Here is a 22,131-nt window from a genome sequence, read left to right as displayed (position 1 = left end):
TGTTAAAAAACAGAAAATGTTTTATACAGATCTGCACACTCTTGATATTTTAATCTCAGTGTCTTCATGAGAGAGAGTCACCTGGAACAGTTTTCTCAGCGTCTTGAAGGAAGGAGTTCCTGGAGGTGCTGAACAATAGTTGCTGCTTTTTCTTCACGCTGTGAAGCTCCAGCTCATCCCAATTAAATCACCTCAAATCACCATCTCAGTTCATCAGGTTTAGATCAGGGGATTAATGTGGAGGACAAACCCTTTTTTTTACTATTTAATATGTAATTCCATATGTGTCCCTTAGTCATTTTTTTATGTCTTTAATATTAATCTAAAATGTAGAAAATAATAATATAATTAAGAAGGTGAGTCCAAATTTTGACTGGTTCTGTATCTTAATCATAATTAATGTAAATATAGCTCATCCCTGTTGGTAACTGAAGGTTGAAGCCCTCAGAAGAGCTCGTGTTGAGTGCTGATAAAGGTTCAGATGACAGAGGTAGACAGTTAGAGAAGAAGACGGTGGCGGTCTGTGGAGGTACCTACCCTTACGACGTCCTCGGAATTCACCTACGGTTTGAGAGTCGGTTCGCTCGAGACCGACAGCCCGATTAGCTCGGATTATTTTAGGACTCTGACCTGATTGGTGAAAGAAAACTTGGTTTTGTTACATGTCTCTCTTCAAATTCTGCTTTTCTGTGTGTGTGTACTTTTATTTTTAACCCTCGCCCCCATGCAGTGTAGCAAAAGCATGGCCACCTACTCCTCCTCCTCCTTCTTCTCCTCCTCCTCTTCTATACTTTCGGACACTTTAGCTGCACAGATATGTATTGTGCTGCTGCCATAGCAACAACTCATCATGCACTGAAGTCATGCAACAGGCAGGGCTTTCCCTGAAGCAAAGGCCAGAGCGCAGCATGCACGGGGTTAAACGCGCGCTCGTAAGTACAGAACTCACACCAATGCTGCCTTGCACGCACAAACACGCCTTTACACATATCAGAATACAACACATTGCTGCTGTGGACATGCCCCAATACCCAGTGAAGAGAAGAACTGCAGCCGTAAAAGCTCCGGCCAATCAACACAGCAAGAGAGGAAAGCAGAGAGACACACCAGTTTATGTACTGTATTTACCAATCGGTCCAGATTAAAGGAGAACTCTGGTGTAAAACGGACTTTCGGTGAAGTAAAACCTAATAAAAAGTACTTATCTTTGATGACTAGCACACCTATGTCCTGGCCTCCTGGCTCCGCCTGCTACGCTATGCGGAGTCTCTCTCTATATATATATATGTCTGTTACTTTCAGTTCAGTAATGGCGGCGCTCAGAGCTAAAGCCAGCATTATGGGACGTAAACATTGGTTTTTAATAAGCTTCTTGTGCACTTTTTTTTTAAGTTATTAATGCCTCGTTTTAAATGTCAGGGCTCTCCAGATTCTAGCAAGGAGGTATGGAGCTACTTTGAGCTGGATAACAGTGCAAAAAGTGATTCATTGGGACAAATTATGCCCCGTGTCACCCAGTCTGAAGGGTGTTTGGACAAACTGTTAAAATGTCTGGATCTCGCAACGCTGTGGGAGAACAGAGGTGTGCTATTCATCAAAGGTAAGTACATTTTATCATGTTTTACTACAACAAAGGTCCATTTTATACCAGAGTTCTCCTTTCACATTAAAACCAGGGTTACACTACACAACTTCTTCCACGATAAAGCCAGGAATTACTGTGATAAACTAAATTATTTTAATCATTGCAATTCCACAGCAATTGACACTCAGAAACTGTGCACATGATTACCCAGAACGTTTCTTCTATGCTCATTTCAACTCAAATTTATTGCGAGGAAAAATGGTTTCTGTTTGCTTCGCATTGGAATATATGCTAAAAACGTGTGTGTATGCAAGAAGTAACAGATTAAAAGATTACAGTAGTACTTTACAGGAGTCTTTGTTTCAAGTTGACAAGGTTCTTGCAACATTTTAAAAGTAAATTTTAATGTTTTTTTTTAAGACTTTAATAAATATAATTTTAGACCCAAAAATGTAGTCATAATTTCTTTGGTAGAAATTTGTTTTATAAAGAGGTTCTCCAACTGCAATTTTTGATAACTGCAGTTGTAAAATCCAGCCTAAAATTGTTTGCTATTTATTATAGCCTTAGTCAAGACTTATTTTGAGCTTCCAGTTAGCTAGCTCTCCGCTAACCTTAGTTCTCTCCCCGGATTAAATGTTTATGATGGCTGCTGTGCTTTCTCAACGGCATTAAACACACCATCTGAAAATGCAATACCTACAGCGAATTTACAGTAAATATAAGACAATTTAAGACCTTATTTACCTAGATTTTAATTTAAGACTTTTTAAGGACCCACAGGAACCCTGGTTGATAAGTTGAGTGATTCTGAGGTTCACATGCGCCCCGGGTCCATGTTTGCCGGACCCATTCTTGGTGCTTTCGGTACAGTTTGCATACCCAATTTTTTTAAAGTTTGCTTAATTTTAATCTAAAAAGTAAAAAACAGAACCTGAGAAGTTCATTTCTAGCTGGAACCAAAAGATTTTAGGTTATTCAGATTGAACTGAAAGCAATGTGCAGTGCTCTCTCGGTTGACAACATAGTCTGTGACGTACCTTTGGTTTCACTGAAACACCAAGTTTCTGAAAGGAAAAGTCTGAAATTTTGGTTAAATTTTTTGGTTAAAAAGTGCTATCTGTGTGTATAGAGGCACAGTTACTATTTCATTGGTCACTGCACTCTTTTAATATATAATAGATGTTACTGTCTGCTCTTAGACTCTCCAGACAGAGAGCACAGAAGATAACAGAACATATTGACCTTCTAAAAGTAACGTCTCTACTAAAATACACACAAGTAAACACAATATGCAATATGAAGGTTGGTAAAAATTGTAAGGCAAGTTTATATCTTACAATTATCATCACAGGCCGGGCCTATGATTCACAGTCTGGCTCAGTCTGGCTCTAGTCTAGTGTATGAGCAGAGCAGACCACAGATTTTTGGCCTCCCAACCATGTTTCAGACCAGTTGGTGTATATTAAACATGTTGGATTATACTAGGGGAAAATTGTCCAAAAACGAAATCTAACAAAATGAAACAATTTAAATGCATGGGCACTAATACTGAGCTCTATGTTTACAGGTTTGCTATTTTTTTTCCACCACTGCATAAATTAAATAGCTTAAATGTATTTTTGTCTTGCTTTTTACAAGCCGATTAACTCTTATTTCTCTTTATCTTTTTATTTTGTAGTCTGTCAGCGCATACAGTGGAGCAGTTGTGTTCCTAATGTGTTCAGAAGTGTTTTTGTCCACAGCAAGACATTTATTTCATTGACCATAAAAATATTTTAAAAACCTGAGTCTTGATACCTAGACCTTTTTTAGAATCTGATACGACTTTAAAAGAAGTTGTGTAGTGTACCCAAGGCTGAACTAGACCAAAGCACTGGACATGAGCCTCAGAACTCAGACACGCGACAGACAGAAGGGTAACAGCAGAATGACTGAGAGTGAATCACAGATAAACAGAGAGAGTGAGAACAAAGAAAAAACAATAAAGATGCTAAAAGGACAGTTTCCTGAGGAAGAACAGAGCGAAGTCAGATGTGGACAAACAACAAAAGAGAAATAACAAAGAGAAAGGGAATGGAATGCCTGAACACAGAAAAAAAAAAAAAAAAAAAAGACAGTGACTGCCCAAAGGAACGCCACGTCTCTCCCAGAACAGCCTATCCAAGGCCATATCCCACACAGACTAGCTCACACTACGCACACGCCAAACAGAACAACTGCAATCTGCAGGCCTGCGCAAACCATGGAGTTAGTATAAGCATGAGTAGCAAAGCAACTGTAACACTGTGAGTAGGATTTTGTGTCTGGCCCATGTTACACTGTCAAATAATACACTGCAAAATCAGATAATTACTGTTTTTGCTAATTATCTCCTAATTTAAATTAAGAATAATCCTAAACAGAACACGCAATTGATAGGTACATATACAAAATAAGGATAATTAATAATAAAATATTTTTAATATTTAATTAATATGCCACAAAAGAATGCAAAAAATATACCAGGGCAAATTTTAGGTTTGTTAATAATTCTTCAAACACCTTATAGTCTTCTCATGGGTTAAACCTATTAGGAGGGTCTAACCCATGAGAAGGGTCTAATCTGGCTATGTTGGTTGTTGTTTTATTTTTTTAACTATTTATCTTACAATGGAAAGGTTGATTTCAATAGTTCTGAGATCTTTTTTTCTAGCTCCATCTACATGTAATTTTTTTAGAGCTGTCAACATAATCACATTAATGCATGTGATTAATTTGAAAACTTTAATTTGTTCATTTTTATTAAAGCAAATTAATCATGTAACAAAATGTATTTGTGATACAGCACAGCAACACTGTGCTGTTGAGTTCAGAAGGTGGATTATCTTTTATTAATGTTTAAGTTTGTGTGCTCTCTCTATCTCTTTCATGCAATCACAAACACACAACTGATAGCATGTTTCCCCTTTTTTCAAACAGTTAAAGGTGGAATATGGAGCTACACTAGTGTTTATTTTCTCCATTAAAGCTCTCAGTTAAACTCAGTAACTCAGAACTTTACAATATTTTAGTTTAAAAAGCATCAAAAGTACCCTACAATATTTTAATACAGTAGAACTACCCTGAAATTATATAATACAGTAAACACTACACAATTATTTTTGTCCTCTTAATTTTGTCCCAGAATATTGTTATGATTATAGTTATATAGGAATTGATACCAATAAAAAAAATCTGCATTCATTTACATTTAAATACACATTATCAAAAGCTTAGTCTTAAGGAAGAAAATTGTGATTGATTGTGATTAATCACAGAATTCTATTGTGACTATACTGCACTGGGAAGTTTCGGAATGTCCAAGATATGTTTAAATGTGTGTTTATACTTAAAACGTAATGTTGCTTGACTTTACCAAGAAATAATCCTAATACTAAAGATGTGACCAGATTTAAACTGGGTCAAAATGATTAAAAAGACAGGTTTTTTATGGAATGTCCTATTTTTATAAGGCTTTTATAATAACCAGTGCCAAAGTTTCAATAGTGTATATAGAATTTTAAATACAGCATTTAGATCAATAACCCTAAACAAACTCATCTGAAGCCCCTCTTCCTAGTCTGATCATCAAAGGGGTCTTTGAGAAACAGACAATGGGGACAGAGGTGACCGCTCCAAGCTAACAGTGCGATCAGGCTGCCTCAAACACAGATCAGAGCTGTGAGACAATAGCCCCTTTCATTAGCTAGGTCACATGCTAACAGCTAACAAAGGCAAGGGGCACTGCAACACTAACCCAGGCTAGGTTTGCTCTACTGGCTAAAAGGTGGCCTTCTGTGATGAAAGTCTCCTGGGTTAAACTTTTGAAAGGCAGTCAAGATTTGAGCTGAATGCTACCTTTAACATTCTCTTAAAGTGTATTAGAGTGATACTAAATCGACCAATCAGTAAATGTCTTGATCACAAAATAATTCGATAAGCAGCATCTACACATTTGGAAAAACTTACAGGATACTGATACAAAATCTTAGTCACACTTTGATTAAAATCATTAATCTTAATTTGCTGCTAACTGCACTATGTAACTTTGGTGAAGAACACCAAGATCTGTGCTTTTCAGCTTGTCCAAGAAAGTGTGCCCTTTAGTGGTGGCTTAAAGTGCAAATCTTACTGCCCGACTGTAGGGCAAACCAATGAGAAAAAAATGCCATTTGGTGCATAATTCCTTTTATAAATGCGTCTACATTAATGAGCTAGTTTATACGCAAATCAGAAAATAAACAACAATTAACGTTTTTACCATATATGAATCTGATATTTTATATATTAAACATACAGTTGTAGCAGATATCTCAAAAAATTCTAATAATTTCTCACAAATAATGAGAAAATAGGTTCACAGTGTTCAATATACATGTGCCATTTTACAGAATTACGTAATATAAGATGTATTTCCATTAACAGGTTTATTTCCATTAAACAAACTGAAACCAAATATTTAATATTTGTTTGTTTTTTTAAATAGTCTTTTGGTGCACTTTTTAAATTTGATTTATTGAATTGAATATAAAAAGAACAAAAAATTACACACAGATTCTAGACCCTGTTATAGATTTCCCAAAGCTTACAGGGTAGAAATGACTGACTGGTCTAATGTTTGCTGGATCACAGTCTAAAGAGACTTAAAATAAAAAAACTGTAGGAACAAGACCCTTGTGGCAACTTAAGTATTTCAGTTTATACTTATATATTATTATTATTATATATTATTATAGTATATTATAACTCATAAAATAAAAGATATGATCTTTTAAGGAAATGTTATGGACATGGGCCAGCACAGGTTAATTAATTCTGATTATTTGGTGTTAGTTATAGCAGTGTAATGGCATTACAGCAAGCATGTTGATACCACTTCTACACCAAGCCTCTAGATTATCGTAACACTGCTGCAGAATGCATGGATGCAGTTAAATCAATCAATCAGTCAACACAGACACAAACAAATACCCAAATATGCATCTCGCACCTTTACCACAAGCCAGTCAAAAACCCAGCACAGCCATATACAGAGATCCCACACTCACACACACACACACACACACACATACACCCACACACACTCACTCACTCACTCGCAGACTCTCACACACACATACACACCTTCAGAGCTCACCTTTACGGTCGGGTTTGAGGTTGCGGTCGACGGGGGGCGGTTGGCAGTCAGTGATAAGCATGGGTCTGCGGGGGGGTGTTTTGGGGCTGGAGCGGAAGCCCATGTGGGCAGGAGGGGGCACCTGCTTCCCCAGTGAAGGGAACTCCACTGTGCCCGGGGTCATGGGCACGTAGTTGGGCTCCTGGATTGGTTCGGACAGGCTGCCTGAGCGCTGGTGTGATGGGGAATTGGCACTCATGGGCACGTAGTTCTCATCCATCTCCTCCGTTGATGCGCTTCCTACAGGCAGCATGCCTTTATTTTTCTGTTGGAGAGAAGAAACAAGTCCAAGACTGAGTATTTTTATCAACTTAGTCTTTTATTAATAAGTAACTCATTGACTACAACCTTTTATCACAATGTAGTTCTTCTATTATTGTTGACAAGATACTATTCTGATACTGATATGAACAGAATAAAATCCTGAGATATGATTTCTCAGTGATTTGATTTTTAACATTATTCAGTGATAGATGCTGTAAATATTATAATATTGAAATATCTAAAAAAAAAAAAAAAAAAAAAAAAAAAAACATCTATATATTATATTGACAATAAATTATTGCCCAATCCACTGAAGCATTAAAACGGTGGCTAATTTGTTGAAATGGTGTTTCTAAGTGGGTATTATGTGGTGGCTAAGTTAATGATTAATATGCTAGTGCTGGTGGTTGCTAGGTAGTTGCTATTGTTCTTCTAGGTGGTCGTTAAGGATTGTTTGAAAAATGTTGCTAGTGGTAAAAATGGTTATTAAGGTGTTGTTAAGTGGTTGCTATGGTATCCTAACAGGTTGGTGTGAAACTATGAATCTGTTAGTAACTAGTAAGTTGCTACAATATCCAAGGTGGTTGTTGTTGTGTTTTTAGGTGGCTGTAATGGCATCAAAGTGAATGCTATAAAGTGGTAAGTGGACACTAAATTGGTGTTACAATGTGGCACTGTGACTGCTGTGTTATTTCAGGCATTTGTCATAATAATTCTTAATTGTTGGTAGGTTGTAATCATAGCATATCATAACCATAATCATATTCATTGACAAAATGTAGAACAGAATTTCTCTCGTTTTAAAGTTTACAATGATTTTAATTATTATTTTCATAATTACATAAAAACAAACTTACAAAATAGTTGTTGAAGTTTTCGTTGAACTCAAACGAGCAGTTTCTGTCTGAAGGGAAAGATCTGGGTATATCGTAGCAGTCTTGAGAGGATCCATAATCTGTATAAAAAAAAAATAATAATTATAATAAAATAAAAAACAATGTATTCTATGTCTAATATGAGATATATAACACCTTAACATTCATGCAGTTATCAATCCTGAATCAATAGCTTTATTAATTTGCAATAATGTACACTGTCCCTGCCAGGCAAAACCTTGTATCTAATTTTTTTTTTTGCTTTTTGACACAATGCCCAATCAAATTTCACAAAAAATGGACCTCTTGAAATGTCCCAAAATAACTACAGGAAAATCACCTTTTCACACTGATTTCTAATAGATTTTTTCCTTCTCCTGTAAAGGCCCCCTTTTAAAATTACAATGACCTTTTGACAGTGATGCTGTAACAAACTAGATGAACACATTCATTGCTTACATGTTTTGGTGCTTAAAACCTGCCCTTTTTAGCTGGTATAAGACCACAAGTTCTAAAGGGCTAAAAGCTTGAGATTCTGGTACAGAGAAATCTAAGCATGTGCTTCATCAAATACTAAAACAGCTAAAGAGTTAGAAGAACTGGCACGTACTGGCATGAATGAAATTGTTATACTAGTAAAAAACATTGTTATTAATAAGTATAAATATAACTGCATATATATTATACTGTAGATTTAGAGATAACTAACTTTTCTTGGTGCACACCATATTCTATACTTAATCACCCATCAATAAAAAACAAACACAACCAGGGGATTTCACTCTTTAATAAACCAATTAATCTGAATTTTAACTAAACCCAAACTAAAAAGTATTAAAAAAATGCATTCTTAAAGTGCCCACTGTGTTTTGTCTTACCTCCCTGACCAAAGCCCTTCTTGCCCACATACCCAATTTAGCTGGATGTCCAACCTGAGAAAGGTTCAATGTGTGACAAGATTCTTTTATTCATTAACTTAGTCTGTTTGAGATCTGGAAACACTCAAAGTCTTGGTATTGTATTATATCCTTCCCTTAATCTATGAATTACCCCAATATGATAATTTATGCAATGGATTTTCATGGACAAGCAGCTTTATCCAAGCCTCAATTCACCAAATGCAATGCAGGCAAGCGGATACTTTTGGTAATATAGTGTATGTCCAAATAATTCACAATGTTTTCACTTTTTCATTATGAGTGTAGAGAGTAGAGGTGGGAAAATATATTAATATTGCGTTATATCATATTGTTTATTTGCGATACATTGGTAAGTAGCACCAAATATCAAGTAAATATGTGCTTTAAACTCCCTAACTCTCGCCTCCCAATTTGACCTAATGCTTTATTACTCAAAGTGGTGGCGCTAACCATATAAATAAAGTTAACCTGCGCTGTAGAATATTGGCATTGAAGTGTATTTTCTCCTCTTTAGTAACACAGATACCATGAAGTGTCAGAGAATTGTTTTAAATATATATATTGAGTATTGAAGAATCAAAGTATCGTGAGTTTACTTAGATTTTTCACATTGTTCATTATGTTTCCAGCAGATCATTACCTTTCCGTAGGCGTGAGGAGTCCACAGTGCCGATGGTGTTGCTCCGCAGCGCTTTGTTCCCTCCCGCACTGGAAGGCACGCAGTAGTTAGTGTCCGTCTCCGACACTGACCTCGGAACAGAGTACGTGTCTGTAGGCGACCGATCGGGCGGTATGGCTGCTGCACCCAGCGAAGGCTTGGGTGGCCTAGGAGGAGGAACTACGTCCGACCCGGTGGCTACAGGCTCCACCCCCGCCGTTCGGGGCACCTGATAGGTGCAGTTACTTCCAGGCGTGGGCGGGATATCGTAGCTGACTGACAGGTTCCTGAGCTGGGCTTCGATGGAAGGCTTTCTCGCGGGCGTGTTAAAAACGTAGAGCTCACCCGAGTCCGTGTCGGGGGCGTAGGGTGAGGAAGCAGACTTGGGCAGAAGCACAGTGTCCTGCGAGTAGCTACGGGGGAGGTGGTACAGGCCCTGTGCATCAGCTGATAGGCTCGCCCCCCGCGACGAAGGGGAGTCGTACAGTCCGGCGTGCCCAGAAGAGAAGAAGCCGTTAACTGAAGAATGCTTGGCCGAGGAGGACGTGGGCGTGCGATGGGATGGGAGGTTGTCGTTGCAGTCGGGCTCGGAAGAGGTAGACTTTGAGCACTCGCCATGGGACCTGCAACACAAACCACAAACACTAACATTACATCATCTGCTCCTGAGCTTTACTAGGAGGTCACAATGCATACCTGTTAGGCAAAATGCGTACCCATTGGCAGTTCTGCACATACTGTACATTGGGGATGCAACGGTTCTCTGTATTTTATCGAACTGTTTGGTTCGGCCAGTTCAGTTCCATACACCCGGATGAACCGCGACAATTTGGTGCGCACACTAACAGAGCGAACGAACGCTCTGCCGCTGTATTTTACATGGTGCTGAAGGCCCCCGCGTAAACGCACGCGCAGTAAAGCAGCACATGGCCGGGGGAGGGGCTGCTGATCAGGACCAGTGAACGCAAAAAGAACCATTTGGGACTATTTTGGCTTCAGCTTTGAGTTTGATAAACAAGGTAAAAGACAGTCAGAAAATAAAGCACAGTGAGCGAGCATTTCTTTGCATATTACTGGACTTCATTTAATTTGGCCTGTTTTTGACTAATGGTAGGATTAAGTGTTCCTTTTTTATAATAAATTTTGTGATTTTAATTAATCTGTGCTTTTTTTCTATTTAATATTGGCTCTGCAAGTGTGAGTAGGAGCACCTTGTTGCTTTGAAATAGAAAGAGCTAAAAACGTACTGCATACTGGAGCTAGATAATAATAATATATCGAAACCGAACCGAAACCGTGACTCGAGAACCGCAATACAAACCGAACAGTGTAGACACCGTACCATTGCATCCCTACTGTACATACTGGCCTGTGCAAATACAGTGAGTCCAAGAAGTATTTGATCCCTTGCTGATTTTCTTTGTTGGCCCACTAATAAAGACATGATCATTCTATACTTTTAATGGTAGATGTATTCTTACATGGAGAGACAGAATATTAAAAAGAAAATCCAGAAAATAAATCTAAGGAATATATATTAATTGATTTGTATTTCATGGAGTGAAATAAGTATTTGATCCCTTAGTATTCATTAGCAGTTCTGGCTTTTACAGACCAGTTAGACACTCCCAATCAACTTGTTACCTGACCTGAAGCCACCTGTTCTCACTAATCACTTGTGTGAAAAACACCTGTCCACAGAATCAGACAGATCACACAGATTTCAAGTCTCCAACATGGGTAAAACCAAAGAGCTGTCACAGGACCTCAGAGTCAGAATTGTTGACCTTCACAAAGCTGGAATGGGCTACAAAAAGATCAGTAAGGTGTTGGATGTGAAAGTAACAACACCTTACTACAACAATTGGTGCAATTATCAGAAAGTTTAAAGAGTATAACATGACAATCAACAGACCTCGGCCCGGTGCTCCAAAGAAGATTTCGCCTCGTGGGGTGGCAATGATGCTGAGAACGGTCAGAAATCGTCCTGCAACCACTCGGCAGGAGTTAGCAAATGACCTGAAGGCAGCTGGGACCACAGTTTGCAAGGAAACAATTGGCAACACTTTGCGCAACAATGGATTCACATCCTGCAGTGCCCGAAAGGTACCCCTGCTGAAGAGAGCACATGTGGAGGCGCGCCTCAAGTATGCCAATGATCATTTGAAAGATGAACCAAGTTATTGGGAGAAGGTTTTGTGGTCAGACGAGACCAAAATTGAACTTTTTGGCCTCAACTCCACCCGCCATGTGTGGAGGAAGAAAAATGCTGCCTATGACCCCAAGAACACTGTGCCCACCGTCAAGCATGGAGGTGGAAGCATAATGTTTTGGGGGTGTTTCTCTGCCAAGGGTACAGGGCTACTTCACCGCATCACTGGGAAGATGGATGGAGCCATGTACCGCACAATCCTGAGGGACAACCTCCTCCCCTCTGCCAGGGATCTGAAAATGGGCAGTGGTTGGGTCTTCCAACATGATAACGACCCTAAACATACAGCAAAGGCAACAAAGGATTGGCTCAAGAAAAATCACATTAAGGTCATGGAGTGGCCCAGCCAGTCGCCAGACCTCAATCCGATCGAAAATCTATGGAGGGAGCTGAAGGTCAGAGTTGCCAAGCGACAGCCCACCAACCTTCAAAGAACCTGCAAAGAAGAGTGGGCCAAAATTCCCCCTGGTGTGTGTGCTAAACTTGTGGTTAACTACAACAAACGTCTCACCGCTGTGCTTGCAAAAAAAAGGCTTTGCCACTAAGTATTGAGTGTGTTTGGCAAGAGGGATCAAATACTTATTTTCCTCATTGAAATACAAATTAATTAAAATATATTCTTTAAAATTATATACTGGATTGTTGTCTTGATATTCTGTCTCTCCATGTTAGAATATATCTACCATTAAAAGTGCAGAAGGATAGTGTCTTTATTAGTGGGCAAACAAAGAAAATCAGCAAGGGATCAAATACTTCTTGGACTCACTGTATATATGAAGATATATTAAATATGAAGAGCAGGCATTTATTTGCTCTGTATTTGCACTTTTTCTGTTCTGGCATACAGACAAACTACTATCTTACATGGGGCATGGCCAAAGTAATGGGGACCTGATTCTAGTACCTGTCCCAAGGCCTTTGGCATATATAATCAATTGTCTGTATACACATAGATATAGATATGGACTTCCTCTTCATTCTGGTGGCACTGCATTTGTTAAGACATTAACACTGCACAGTGTGTGTTATGAGATCAGAAATTCAAACATGCTGGGATGTCAATTTTTTTGTGCATGCTTGAAATGTGCGGATTTCTATTGCTTTATTTTTGTCTCACTTCAAACACACACACATGCTCTGCACTCACAGCCTTTCAGAAGGAGCAGTCTTGCTCTCACACTCCTCCAAGAGCAGGTATTCCTGCTCCACCCCTCCTTGAGGGAGTACCACAGGGCTACAGCACACACAGATATACATCAGAATCTATATAGTCTTAAAGAGTATGAAGCATAAATCTCAGTGGTACGCTCATCTGAATGAGTCTGAACATGGCGTGTCAGAGCACTAATATATACAATACATAAAGAGTAAGAAAGAGCCCCCAGGGAGCATGAAGCCAACAAACAGCAGGTTTAAGTTCATTTTTATGCTCTAATCACAAATTAATCTTAATAAAGTGTTCCACATCATTTCTCACAGTTGTTAACAGTTCAATAACTACATTTTCAGCAAATGTTTTGTTTTTTTGTGACTATACAGCACTATTTAAAAGTTTGGACATACCTTCTTATTCAGTGTTTTATTTTTAATTTGTTCTAAATCTTAAATGAATACTAAAGCCATTCAGACTACGAAGAAACACAAAATCATGTATCATGTAAGAACTTGAAAGTGTTAAACAAACCAAAATAATCTGTGAAGCATTTAGGTGCTCTTATCTGAGGTGCTGTTAACTTGCGGTTTCTGAGGCTGGTAACTGATGAACTCTGGCTCTTCCTTTCTTGGGGCGGTCCTGATGAGAGCCAGTTTCATCACGATGTTCTTGATTGTGTTTGCATTTTAAGATACTTTGAAAGTTCTTGATTTTTTTGGGATTGACTGACCCTTATTTCTTGAAGTATTGATATTCTCTACTTAGTTAGTAGTTCTTGCCATAATATGGATTAGAACATTACTCAAATAGAGCTATTAACTGTATACCTGTAACTCTACCTCTTCACAACTTTACTGCTCTCAAACACATTAAGAGGCAAGAAATTTAAGTAATTAACTTTAGTTGAGTGAGTTGAGCACAGCTGTTAACTGGAAGTCATTACAGGTGACTCTACCTCATAAAGCTGACTGAGAAAATCCAGCCAAGATGGCTGGAGTTTGGCTCTAAGTAAGCGGAGCTACTTTGTAGAATCTAAAATATAAAACAGATTCTGCTTTAACACTTTAGTTTAGTTTGGATGCTTTAGTATTAACCTACAAGACTGAACATTAAAAAAAATATGTGTCCAAATTTTTGACTGGTACTGTACATCAATCTATGCATGTATCCACCCGTCCCTAAATCCTTCCCTGTCTGGGTCTTACCTGCTGGCCTCCGGTTTCTTGCTCTCGCAGTGGAGCAGCAGCAGGTAATCCTGGGTGTCATCGAGGCTGGAGGTGGACTCCAGATGCCTGACGTTCACAGGCTGGTAAGGAGGGGGCACACTGGCCAGCACTGAGGGTCCCACCACCCCAGCGTGAGGAGGAACATCCACTACTAGAGCCGCACCTACAGCAGCGTGGTGAGCCTTTGCCGCATCTATAAAAAAACATACACAGAAGACAGAGCTGATAAAGCAGCAGTACAATCATCAAACCATCAAAAACTGACTAAATATTTAAATTCTCAGCAGTATGAGATTTACAATTGGGTGAATTATAACATACAGTCTACTAACAGAATACAGAACTTTTAACTTCGAAATCATATTTTCTTTATTTTCACAAATATTTTTTTCAGCAACAAACAAGAACAAAAAATGAATTGACTCCACTGCATTGGACAAACTTTTAAACACACATTTTCAAAAAAACATCTGTTCTATTAATCACAGTCATTAAATCACTGGATCTGTTACAAAGAGATAAAAGAAGGAGTAACAAGCTAAACCTGAAATACCTTAAAATACTTATTTTAACAGAAAACATAAATTCTAGAAATTTAATTCTAGATAATTCTAAATATTGCAATGCTGTTGCATTTAGTGTGACGCAGATATTAGGCCGAGATGAGCTGAATGTATGATTTGAACTGAAAATGCGTGCATTATTTGTTACTGGTATTTAAAAAATAAAATGTATTATTTGTACAATGCCCAAAGATCTAATTCGCTGATACATGCTCGCCTTAATGAATATTGAAAATGCACAAACAGTTTACTAAGCTGTTTACAATTGACTGACAAGATCATAATAGCACTTTGCACAACAACACAACTGCATAACATTATTAGACTATATCTGCTATTGTGCTCGTCTTTTCTTTACACTGGGCTAATGCAATACATGAACGTCCCTGAGAGATTAACAAAGTGATCTAGCTGTCTGTTGAGATCAGGCAGTACAGATGTGCTAATAATCAGCCAGTCTTTGGGCAGCACTCTTTTATTATCACTGATTTTATATTTGTAGTTTATGTAACAGCTTCTGCTGATCTATGACCATTTATCTGAAAGTTGATTTCCACAGCATTTAGAGGAGCTTCTTCTCAAGGTCAGTGGATAGAGTCTCTCTCTCAGGGAATGTGTTTTTTATTAGACTTGCTATTCAAAACTCTCTCTCACACACAAAAACAGATCAAGTCTTTGACTTCACTCTGTAAGTGCAGGCGGCTCAAGGCTGACTGAGTCAGGACGATCTCTCTCTCTTGTACTCTGTCTCCCCCTCTCGCTCTATCGCTCTGTCTCTCCACTTATTCCCCTCCCTCAATCTCTCCCCCTCCTCCCTCTTGTTTGTCAGGCAGGGCTGCTGATTCATCTCGACACTGGGAAAATCCCCCTTCGTGTTTGTCTTCCCACCGCCTACTCTACACGGGTAACGGCACCACGCTACGAGTTCCAGGCTCGGGAGCAGCCTGGCTGGGTCTGACTGAGCTGAAGCCCTGATACTGAGGCTGGGGCTTCACTTTTCTGCACTCTATTTCCACACCCGAAAGTCCCAACCAGATTCTGAACTAAGGTTCATGTTTCTATTACATTGTACACTGTTCATTTTTTCCAGTTATATTTGGTTTACCTGCGATTAAGAGGCAACTTTATTACTTCCTGTTATCACCTGTAGGGCTTGATAGTGATTGTTTTTTTTAGCATGACGTCAGTAAGTCAAAATCTGGCTATGTAGGTGTTGTGTCCAATTCTGAAATCATGTAGTAACTTAAAATTGTTAAACAAATTGTTAACTTGCAGTTTCTAAAGCTGTTAACTCTGATGAACTTATCCTGTGAAACAGAGGAAACTCTTGCTTTTTCTTTCTTGGGGCGGTTGTGATGAGACAGTTTTTGACTGTGTTTGTGATTGTACTTGAGGATACTTCTTGAAAGTTAATTTCTCAAAGTACTTATTTGATTTATTTAGTTGAGTAGTTCTTGCTTCTCATAACCTGGATTAGAACATTACTTAAATAGAGCTATTCACCGTATACCTGTATACCTCTTCACAACTTTACAACTGATGCTCTCAAACACATTAAGAGGCAAGAAATTCAAGTAAATAACTCTTGATGAGTTCAGCACAGCTGTTAACTGAAATCCTGAATTCCAGGTGACTCTACCTCATCAAGCTGACTGAGAAAATCCAGCCAATATGTGCAAAGTTTATTTCTCAGTTATTAGTCACAAACACATGTTCTGAAGTATAATCCAGTATTTGAGGCAAGCTGTCTCAGTCTCCGTGTTTTTCTGTGGCTGTGTGCGTCCCTCTATCCCTACCAGCAACATCTACCTCAAATTCTATATTCCATTAAGTACTGTAAATTCTCTACTCAGTAAATCATTTATGATAGCACTTTTTACAACTGGCGTTGGCACAAGGCAGCTTTGCAGAAGTGATCTCAGGACAAAGAGTCTGGCAAAAGATTAAACATAGAAAATACAGAATACAGAAACCCCAGTGAGCGGTATGGTCACAGTATTGCCAATATAGACAATATAGTCAGTAGTTCCTTGCCCAGACAGAACATACTGGTTGATGACCAGCTCTCCTTCACGCACCATGTGGCCTCAGTTGCTCGGTCCTGCCGCTTTGCGCTCTATAATATCCGAAAAATTTGACCGTTCCTGACGCAACAGGCCACCCAACTCCTGGTGCAAGCGGTCGTCATCTCACGCCTCGACTACTGCAATGCCCTGCTAACTGGCCTCCCGGCCTGTGTAGTAAAACCACTCCAGATGATCCAGAACGCAGCAGCACGTCTGGTCTTCAACCAGCCAAAACGGGCACATGTCACCCCGCTGCTCATTGAGCTCCACTGGCTACCAGTTGATGCTCGCATCAAATTCAAAGCTCTTACAATCGCCTACAAGGTGATGACAGAACAAGCTCCTTCCTACCTGCACTCGCTCCTGAAGGCTTACGCTACCTCCCGGCCGCTGCGCTCCTCCAATGAACGTCGCCTCGCTTTGCCAAACACTCACACAAAGCAATCCAGACTGTTCTCATACAGAGTTCCCCAATGGTGGAACAAACTACCTTCCACTACCAGATCAGGAGAATCTCTCGCTATCTTTAAGAAACTCCTGAAGACAGAGCTCTTCAAAGAGCACTTACTCTCTTAACACCTCTAACACACTAACTACTTCTAACCTCATTTCCTTCTTCCCCTCCTTCACTCCTCTATCCTATTATTCCCCTTTGACCTCCTTTTATCCCTATCCAAAGATGTTTTACCTTTAAACTTATTTTACATTGTACTTGACTATTGTAAGTCGCTTTGGACAAAAGCGTCTGCCAAATGTAATGTAATGTAATGTAATGTAATGTAATACAGATTGGTGGTCTGAATAAGACAACTGTGTTAATTTAGCAAGTTTGTGCATTAACTAATGCATTACGTATAAACCCACATCAGACTTGGTACATTAATATCAATTGTTAACATTAATATCAGTGATCAACTAATAGAAACTGATCTGAATCAGCATCTGCATGCAGCCTGCAGTGATTTTTGAAACACGTTTATTTATTAAATGACAGTATAAACTGTAATTACTGAAAATAATAATCTGCGTGGGCGGTCAAAAACAAAATATTTTCAGTTGGCAGCACTTCATCTGTCAGGTTTTTACTACAATTACTACAAGCACTTGATGGCACACGCAATAAAACAGCCCTGAAACACTTCAAGCATTGGTTGTTCTGCAGAACAGCAACAGGGATTTTAACAAAATATTAACCTAAAATCTACAATTTTAACATAAACCAACTTGGCAATTTAATAAAAATATTCATAATGATAAATATTTCTTTAAATATCATATTATACCATATTTTAATACACACAGACAACATGAATTAGTAGGGCAAATGTTTTAAAAATGCTAAATAAACACCAGTTATTTTTATTTGCTGCACTTCATCCAATTAATAAGGGCTAAATACATTTTTATTATCTGTAACGAAACCATTCATCCGTGTGCTTTTTAAGCACTGATGAAATCCACAATACACTCAGAGATGTGTATCATTTATCACAACAATACATTTATCAATGTCAATCAAAGCAGCATTCTTCTGGATGAGAAATGAGAGAGCACAATCTTAAATTAAAAACATGAATCTGCTTTGCATTTGCTTTAATCACATGTAAACTGCATGGATTGTACAGGGCTGCTAAACCAAGTACACAGAGTACCTCACATCTCATTAGGAGCTGTAGAAACCTGATTAAACACACTCAGCTGCACACAATGTCTCAATTAAAGTGATCAGGGGTAACCTGAGCTGTCAGTAGTATCATCAGCGCCTCATTAGAGTGACTGGGTCTGGAGAGCAAGAAAGAGGCAGACTGGAACAAACACAAAACGGCCTCAGTGATGGAGATAAATAAAAAATGTAGGTATTTGTTATGGAATTCAGTCGATTTGGCTTAAGGCACAATCGTGTGCAATGCAATGGAAACAGAAGCATTACTTTTTTTTTTTTATTAATCAATAATTTCTTATCGCTGTATTTCACAATTAGAGGCCTTTTGGACCAACTGATATTTTCACTCAGGTTGGTACTTTATTGTGTATATAAAGAGGGCGCCTATTACTCTACTGTACCTAACAAAGTGCTCAGTGCAGGGCTGAGTAATATGACTAAAATCTCTAAAAATCTTTGTATGCTTAAGAAAAATGGTGATTTACACAATATGTTGAAATCCTCAATCAATAAAGAATAATGAGTATCAGTATTTATATTATAACATCAAAGACAATGGTATATGGATGTTTAACTTGCTCTACTTTTTGCACACGTTTATTTCTTTTTTTAATTCAACCCTTACATTCAGGTTCATTATTTTTTAATGCTATGTTTTTAGTTTTTATTACTTTTTATTCTTTAATTTATAATGTCTTGTAACTTTCTTTTAACATGGTTCTGTATTATGTGAATCCCGCAGTAAAACTCTTCGAATTGCCAATGCTATCGGAAAAAAACCTGCCTTGACTTGCCTTACATATCTAACTAGAGGTGGGCAATATGGTGATATTTTATCGTATCATGATCCATTTTACTAGCGTACTAACAAAATACCTTTTTAAGCATATCAAGGATATCATAAGTACTTAAAAAAAACACTGGTCAAACTGTATATTTAGATACAAAGAGCATACATATTGTGTATAATGAATATAATACTAAATATCATTATAAAACCTTTTTCCCATATAGCTTAGTCCTATATCTAACTATGAAATATATGTAATATATATATATATATATATATATATATATATATATATATATATATATATATATATATACCCTTGGAGGCATTTCACTGACTCATTAAACTACATAGGATTATGGTGTTTGAGATGGTGAAATAAAGTAAATGTTTTTACGACATAATTTAGCCTGTACTGGGTGTCCTTATCTTAAAATCAGACCAATGACAAAAAAATAAATACACAGTGCACATGGTGGTCATTCTATAACAGATGCAATTTTACAACACAGCAACTTTTGTATTGTGTTTGAAATAGTTTAGAATACATTGATATTTACAACATATTGCCCAGCTCTCGTTTATTGATCACCACAACTAGATCACCAAGTTTCTGTTTGGACCAGCAGTTGTTTAGACAATAAAGCACGTCAAATAAGCAATTCTCTACATATTAGGTGTGTATTCAAAGCAAAAATATATACTCTACTTAATAATGTGTATGGGTATGAAAACTGCACATACCGTCCGAGTCGGTGGGGTTGAAGCCACAGATGTCACAGATACAGCGAACCCACTTGTTCATCTCCTCCTCGGTGTCCGCCACCAGGTAGAAGACTCTGTCGATGGTCTTGATGTCGAAGATGAAGCTGTGCTCCAAATCCTTCTTGTTGAAGGTGAGCCCAGCGTCCACCTGCTCGCACAGGTTCAGGTCAATCACTCGGATGGGCTTCTTCACGTGGTCATTCTTGTAGTACTCCAGCACGTCCGGGTCTCCGGTCAGCCGTCCGCTGCGCAGAACAAACCACCGCTTCTTCCATGCCTGCAGCGAAGAGGAAGAGATTTATTACTAATTGCCTGAAGTTCCAGTTTCATTTTACTATTACCTTAGAAACAGTCTCCATGAGATTTGGAAAAAAACACACACACACCATATATTAAATGGAAAAATCAGTGTTGGTCGAATAAAATATTTTCATTAAGTCGAAATTACTCTAATATGCAGATCCTGAAAGCCAATCAGCTCAACACAAGGCTCCTCTTTATTTAACTAACACCTAAGTGGAACTATGGCACTTGAGCTTTACCTGCTGATGCTCAGTAAAGCCAGTGTTGTTCTCCACTACGTGTGTTGGATCCACTTTGCCAATCTCATGTTTTTGTTTTACGCCAACATGCAATGTGGGGGAAGCAAATCGAAGACTTAAAAGACATTACTAACTGGATATACCTCTTGAGAGTCCATCACTCAGCACAGTACCGTGAGCCTAGAGTTTGTCTAGAAATGTGTTAACAAGCCATTCAGCCCCATCTTCGAACAGTATTCGCAAAGCAACTGATTGCACAATTGACAGCCACAAAACACTGATTTGTCCATCTCTACAATATATACATTACATAAAATTAAGCATAACTGAGTTAAATGAGCAACTAACAAATAAATAAAATAACTTAGCATTTAATTAAATCTACTTTATCACTATAATAGTGTATACAAATACATGCATTGTTCAGTGCTTCATAATCGAGGCACGTATGCTCTGAGAGAATCCTAGACATGCTCTACAGTCAGAAAGGTCATGAACCAGACGCTTTCAGCCACAAAACAACCAGCTGTTATGTAACAGTTGGCTGCGAGATTCTGGCCATGTAGCAGCAGTGTTAAAACTATAGGAAGAGCATTGTGAAATGCTTCAGCTCCAGACAGGTCATTATTACAGGTCAGTCCAGCACAGAGAGAAAGAACCAATTCACTGCAGTCCAGCCTGAGCCTCCAGAACACACAGAAGAGTGGAGGAAAGAAGGAGAGAGAGATGGGGAAGAGCGAGAGAGAGAGAAGAAGTGGGAAGAGCATGACTGAGAAAAGGGAATGAGTTACTGAGACAGAAAAAGAACAAGACAGGCAGAAAGACAAAAACAAAGGAGCTCTAAGAGAAAAAGAAAAAAAATAACACATTTAAAAAAGTATTACATTGACAGATGCAGGACGAAACAAAAAATAAGAAAAAATACTAAAAGAGAGAAAGAAAAAAGAAATAATAAAAAAGACAAAGTAAGAGACAAACTGCAAGAAAGAAGGTAAATAAAGGACAGAGAAAGAGAAAGACAGACAAAAAATATAAACAGACAAAGAAGGAATGTCAGAAAGAAAAGAAAAGAGAGGGAATGAATGTGACATGCAGGCAAACTGGGAGGAAATGGTCAGCGTGGTTGCTCTGATGCAGCCCGTCTCCAGACTGACCACAGGCTCAGCAGAAGCTCCTGCTCTCTGTATGCCCTTCTAAAGAACATCTCCAGAGAAAAGCACTAAACTCCCAATAGAATTTCCATAACCAGCTCTCCACATACGCCACAACAAAGCAGCACAACACACCATCAGAGCTACTAGGAGAACAACAGACGCTCTCGCCCCACTCTTATTTTATACTGACAGAGCACAGAGTCGCTGTCGTTCCCAGTCTCTGCCACTGTGTTATAAATATCACTGACAGTTGGCTGTGGAATATTTAGTAGTGAAATTTCACAACTGGACTTTTTGCTGCACAGGTGCTGCATCCTATCATGGTACCACAGTGCTGGAGTTCACTGAGCTCCTGAGAGCCTGAGAACTATTCTTTCACTAATGTTTGTAGAAGCAGTCTGTATGACTAGCTGCTGCTTTTATTATTATACACTTGTGAACATGGAAGTGATTGGAACCTGAGCTCAGTGATTTAGATGGGTGAGCAAATACTTTGTC

At 38.5% G+C, this 22,131-nt stretch overlaps 1 protein-coding gene across 9 annotated transcripts in view; it reads right to left on the bottom strand.

Moving 5' to 3' along the window:
* gab1 (GRB2-associated binding protein 1) overlaps positions 1-22,131 on the bottom strand; it is a 105,369-nt gene that overhangs the window by 12,522 nt on the left and 70,716 nt on the right. For 6 of the 9 annotated variants that reach the window (XR_007439937.1, XM_049481109.1, XM_022684474.2 and 3 more), the window contains 7 exons: positions 19,917-20,214; positions 14,070-14,283; positions 12,859-12,945; positions 9,482-10,122; positions 7,904-8,001; positions 6,744-7,047; positions 538-630 (listed from right to left, as the gene is read on the bottom strand). Coding sequence is in view for 8 of the 9 variants with exons in the window: in XM_049481109.1 (XP_049337066.1) it covers positions 538-630; positions 6,744-7,047; positions 7,904-8,001; positions 9,482-10,122; positions 12,859-12,945; positions 14,070-14,283; positions 19,917-20,214 (1,735 nt within the window). In the remaining variant the exon portion in view is untranslated. The remainder of the gene's footprint in view (positions 1-537; positions 631-6,743; positions 7,048-7,903; positions 8,002-9,481; positions 10,123-12,858; positions 12,946-14,069; positions 14,284-19,916; positions 20,215-22,131) is intronic. The other 3 variants (XM_022684477.2, XM_007253722.4, XM_007253724.4) reach the window with 3 other exon arrangements.

The sequence above is a fragment of the Astyanax mexicanus genome, chromosome 7 (genome assembly GCF_023375975.1).
Source record: "Astyanax mexicanus isolate ESR-SI-001 chromosome 7, AstMex3_surface, whole genome shotgun sequence".
Lineage (NCBI taxonomy): Eukaryota > Metazoa > Chordata > Actinopteri > Characiformes > Acestrorhamphidae > Astyanax > Astyanax mexicanus.
This window is presented reverse-complemented; position numbering and strand designations above follow the sequence as displayed.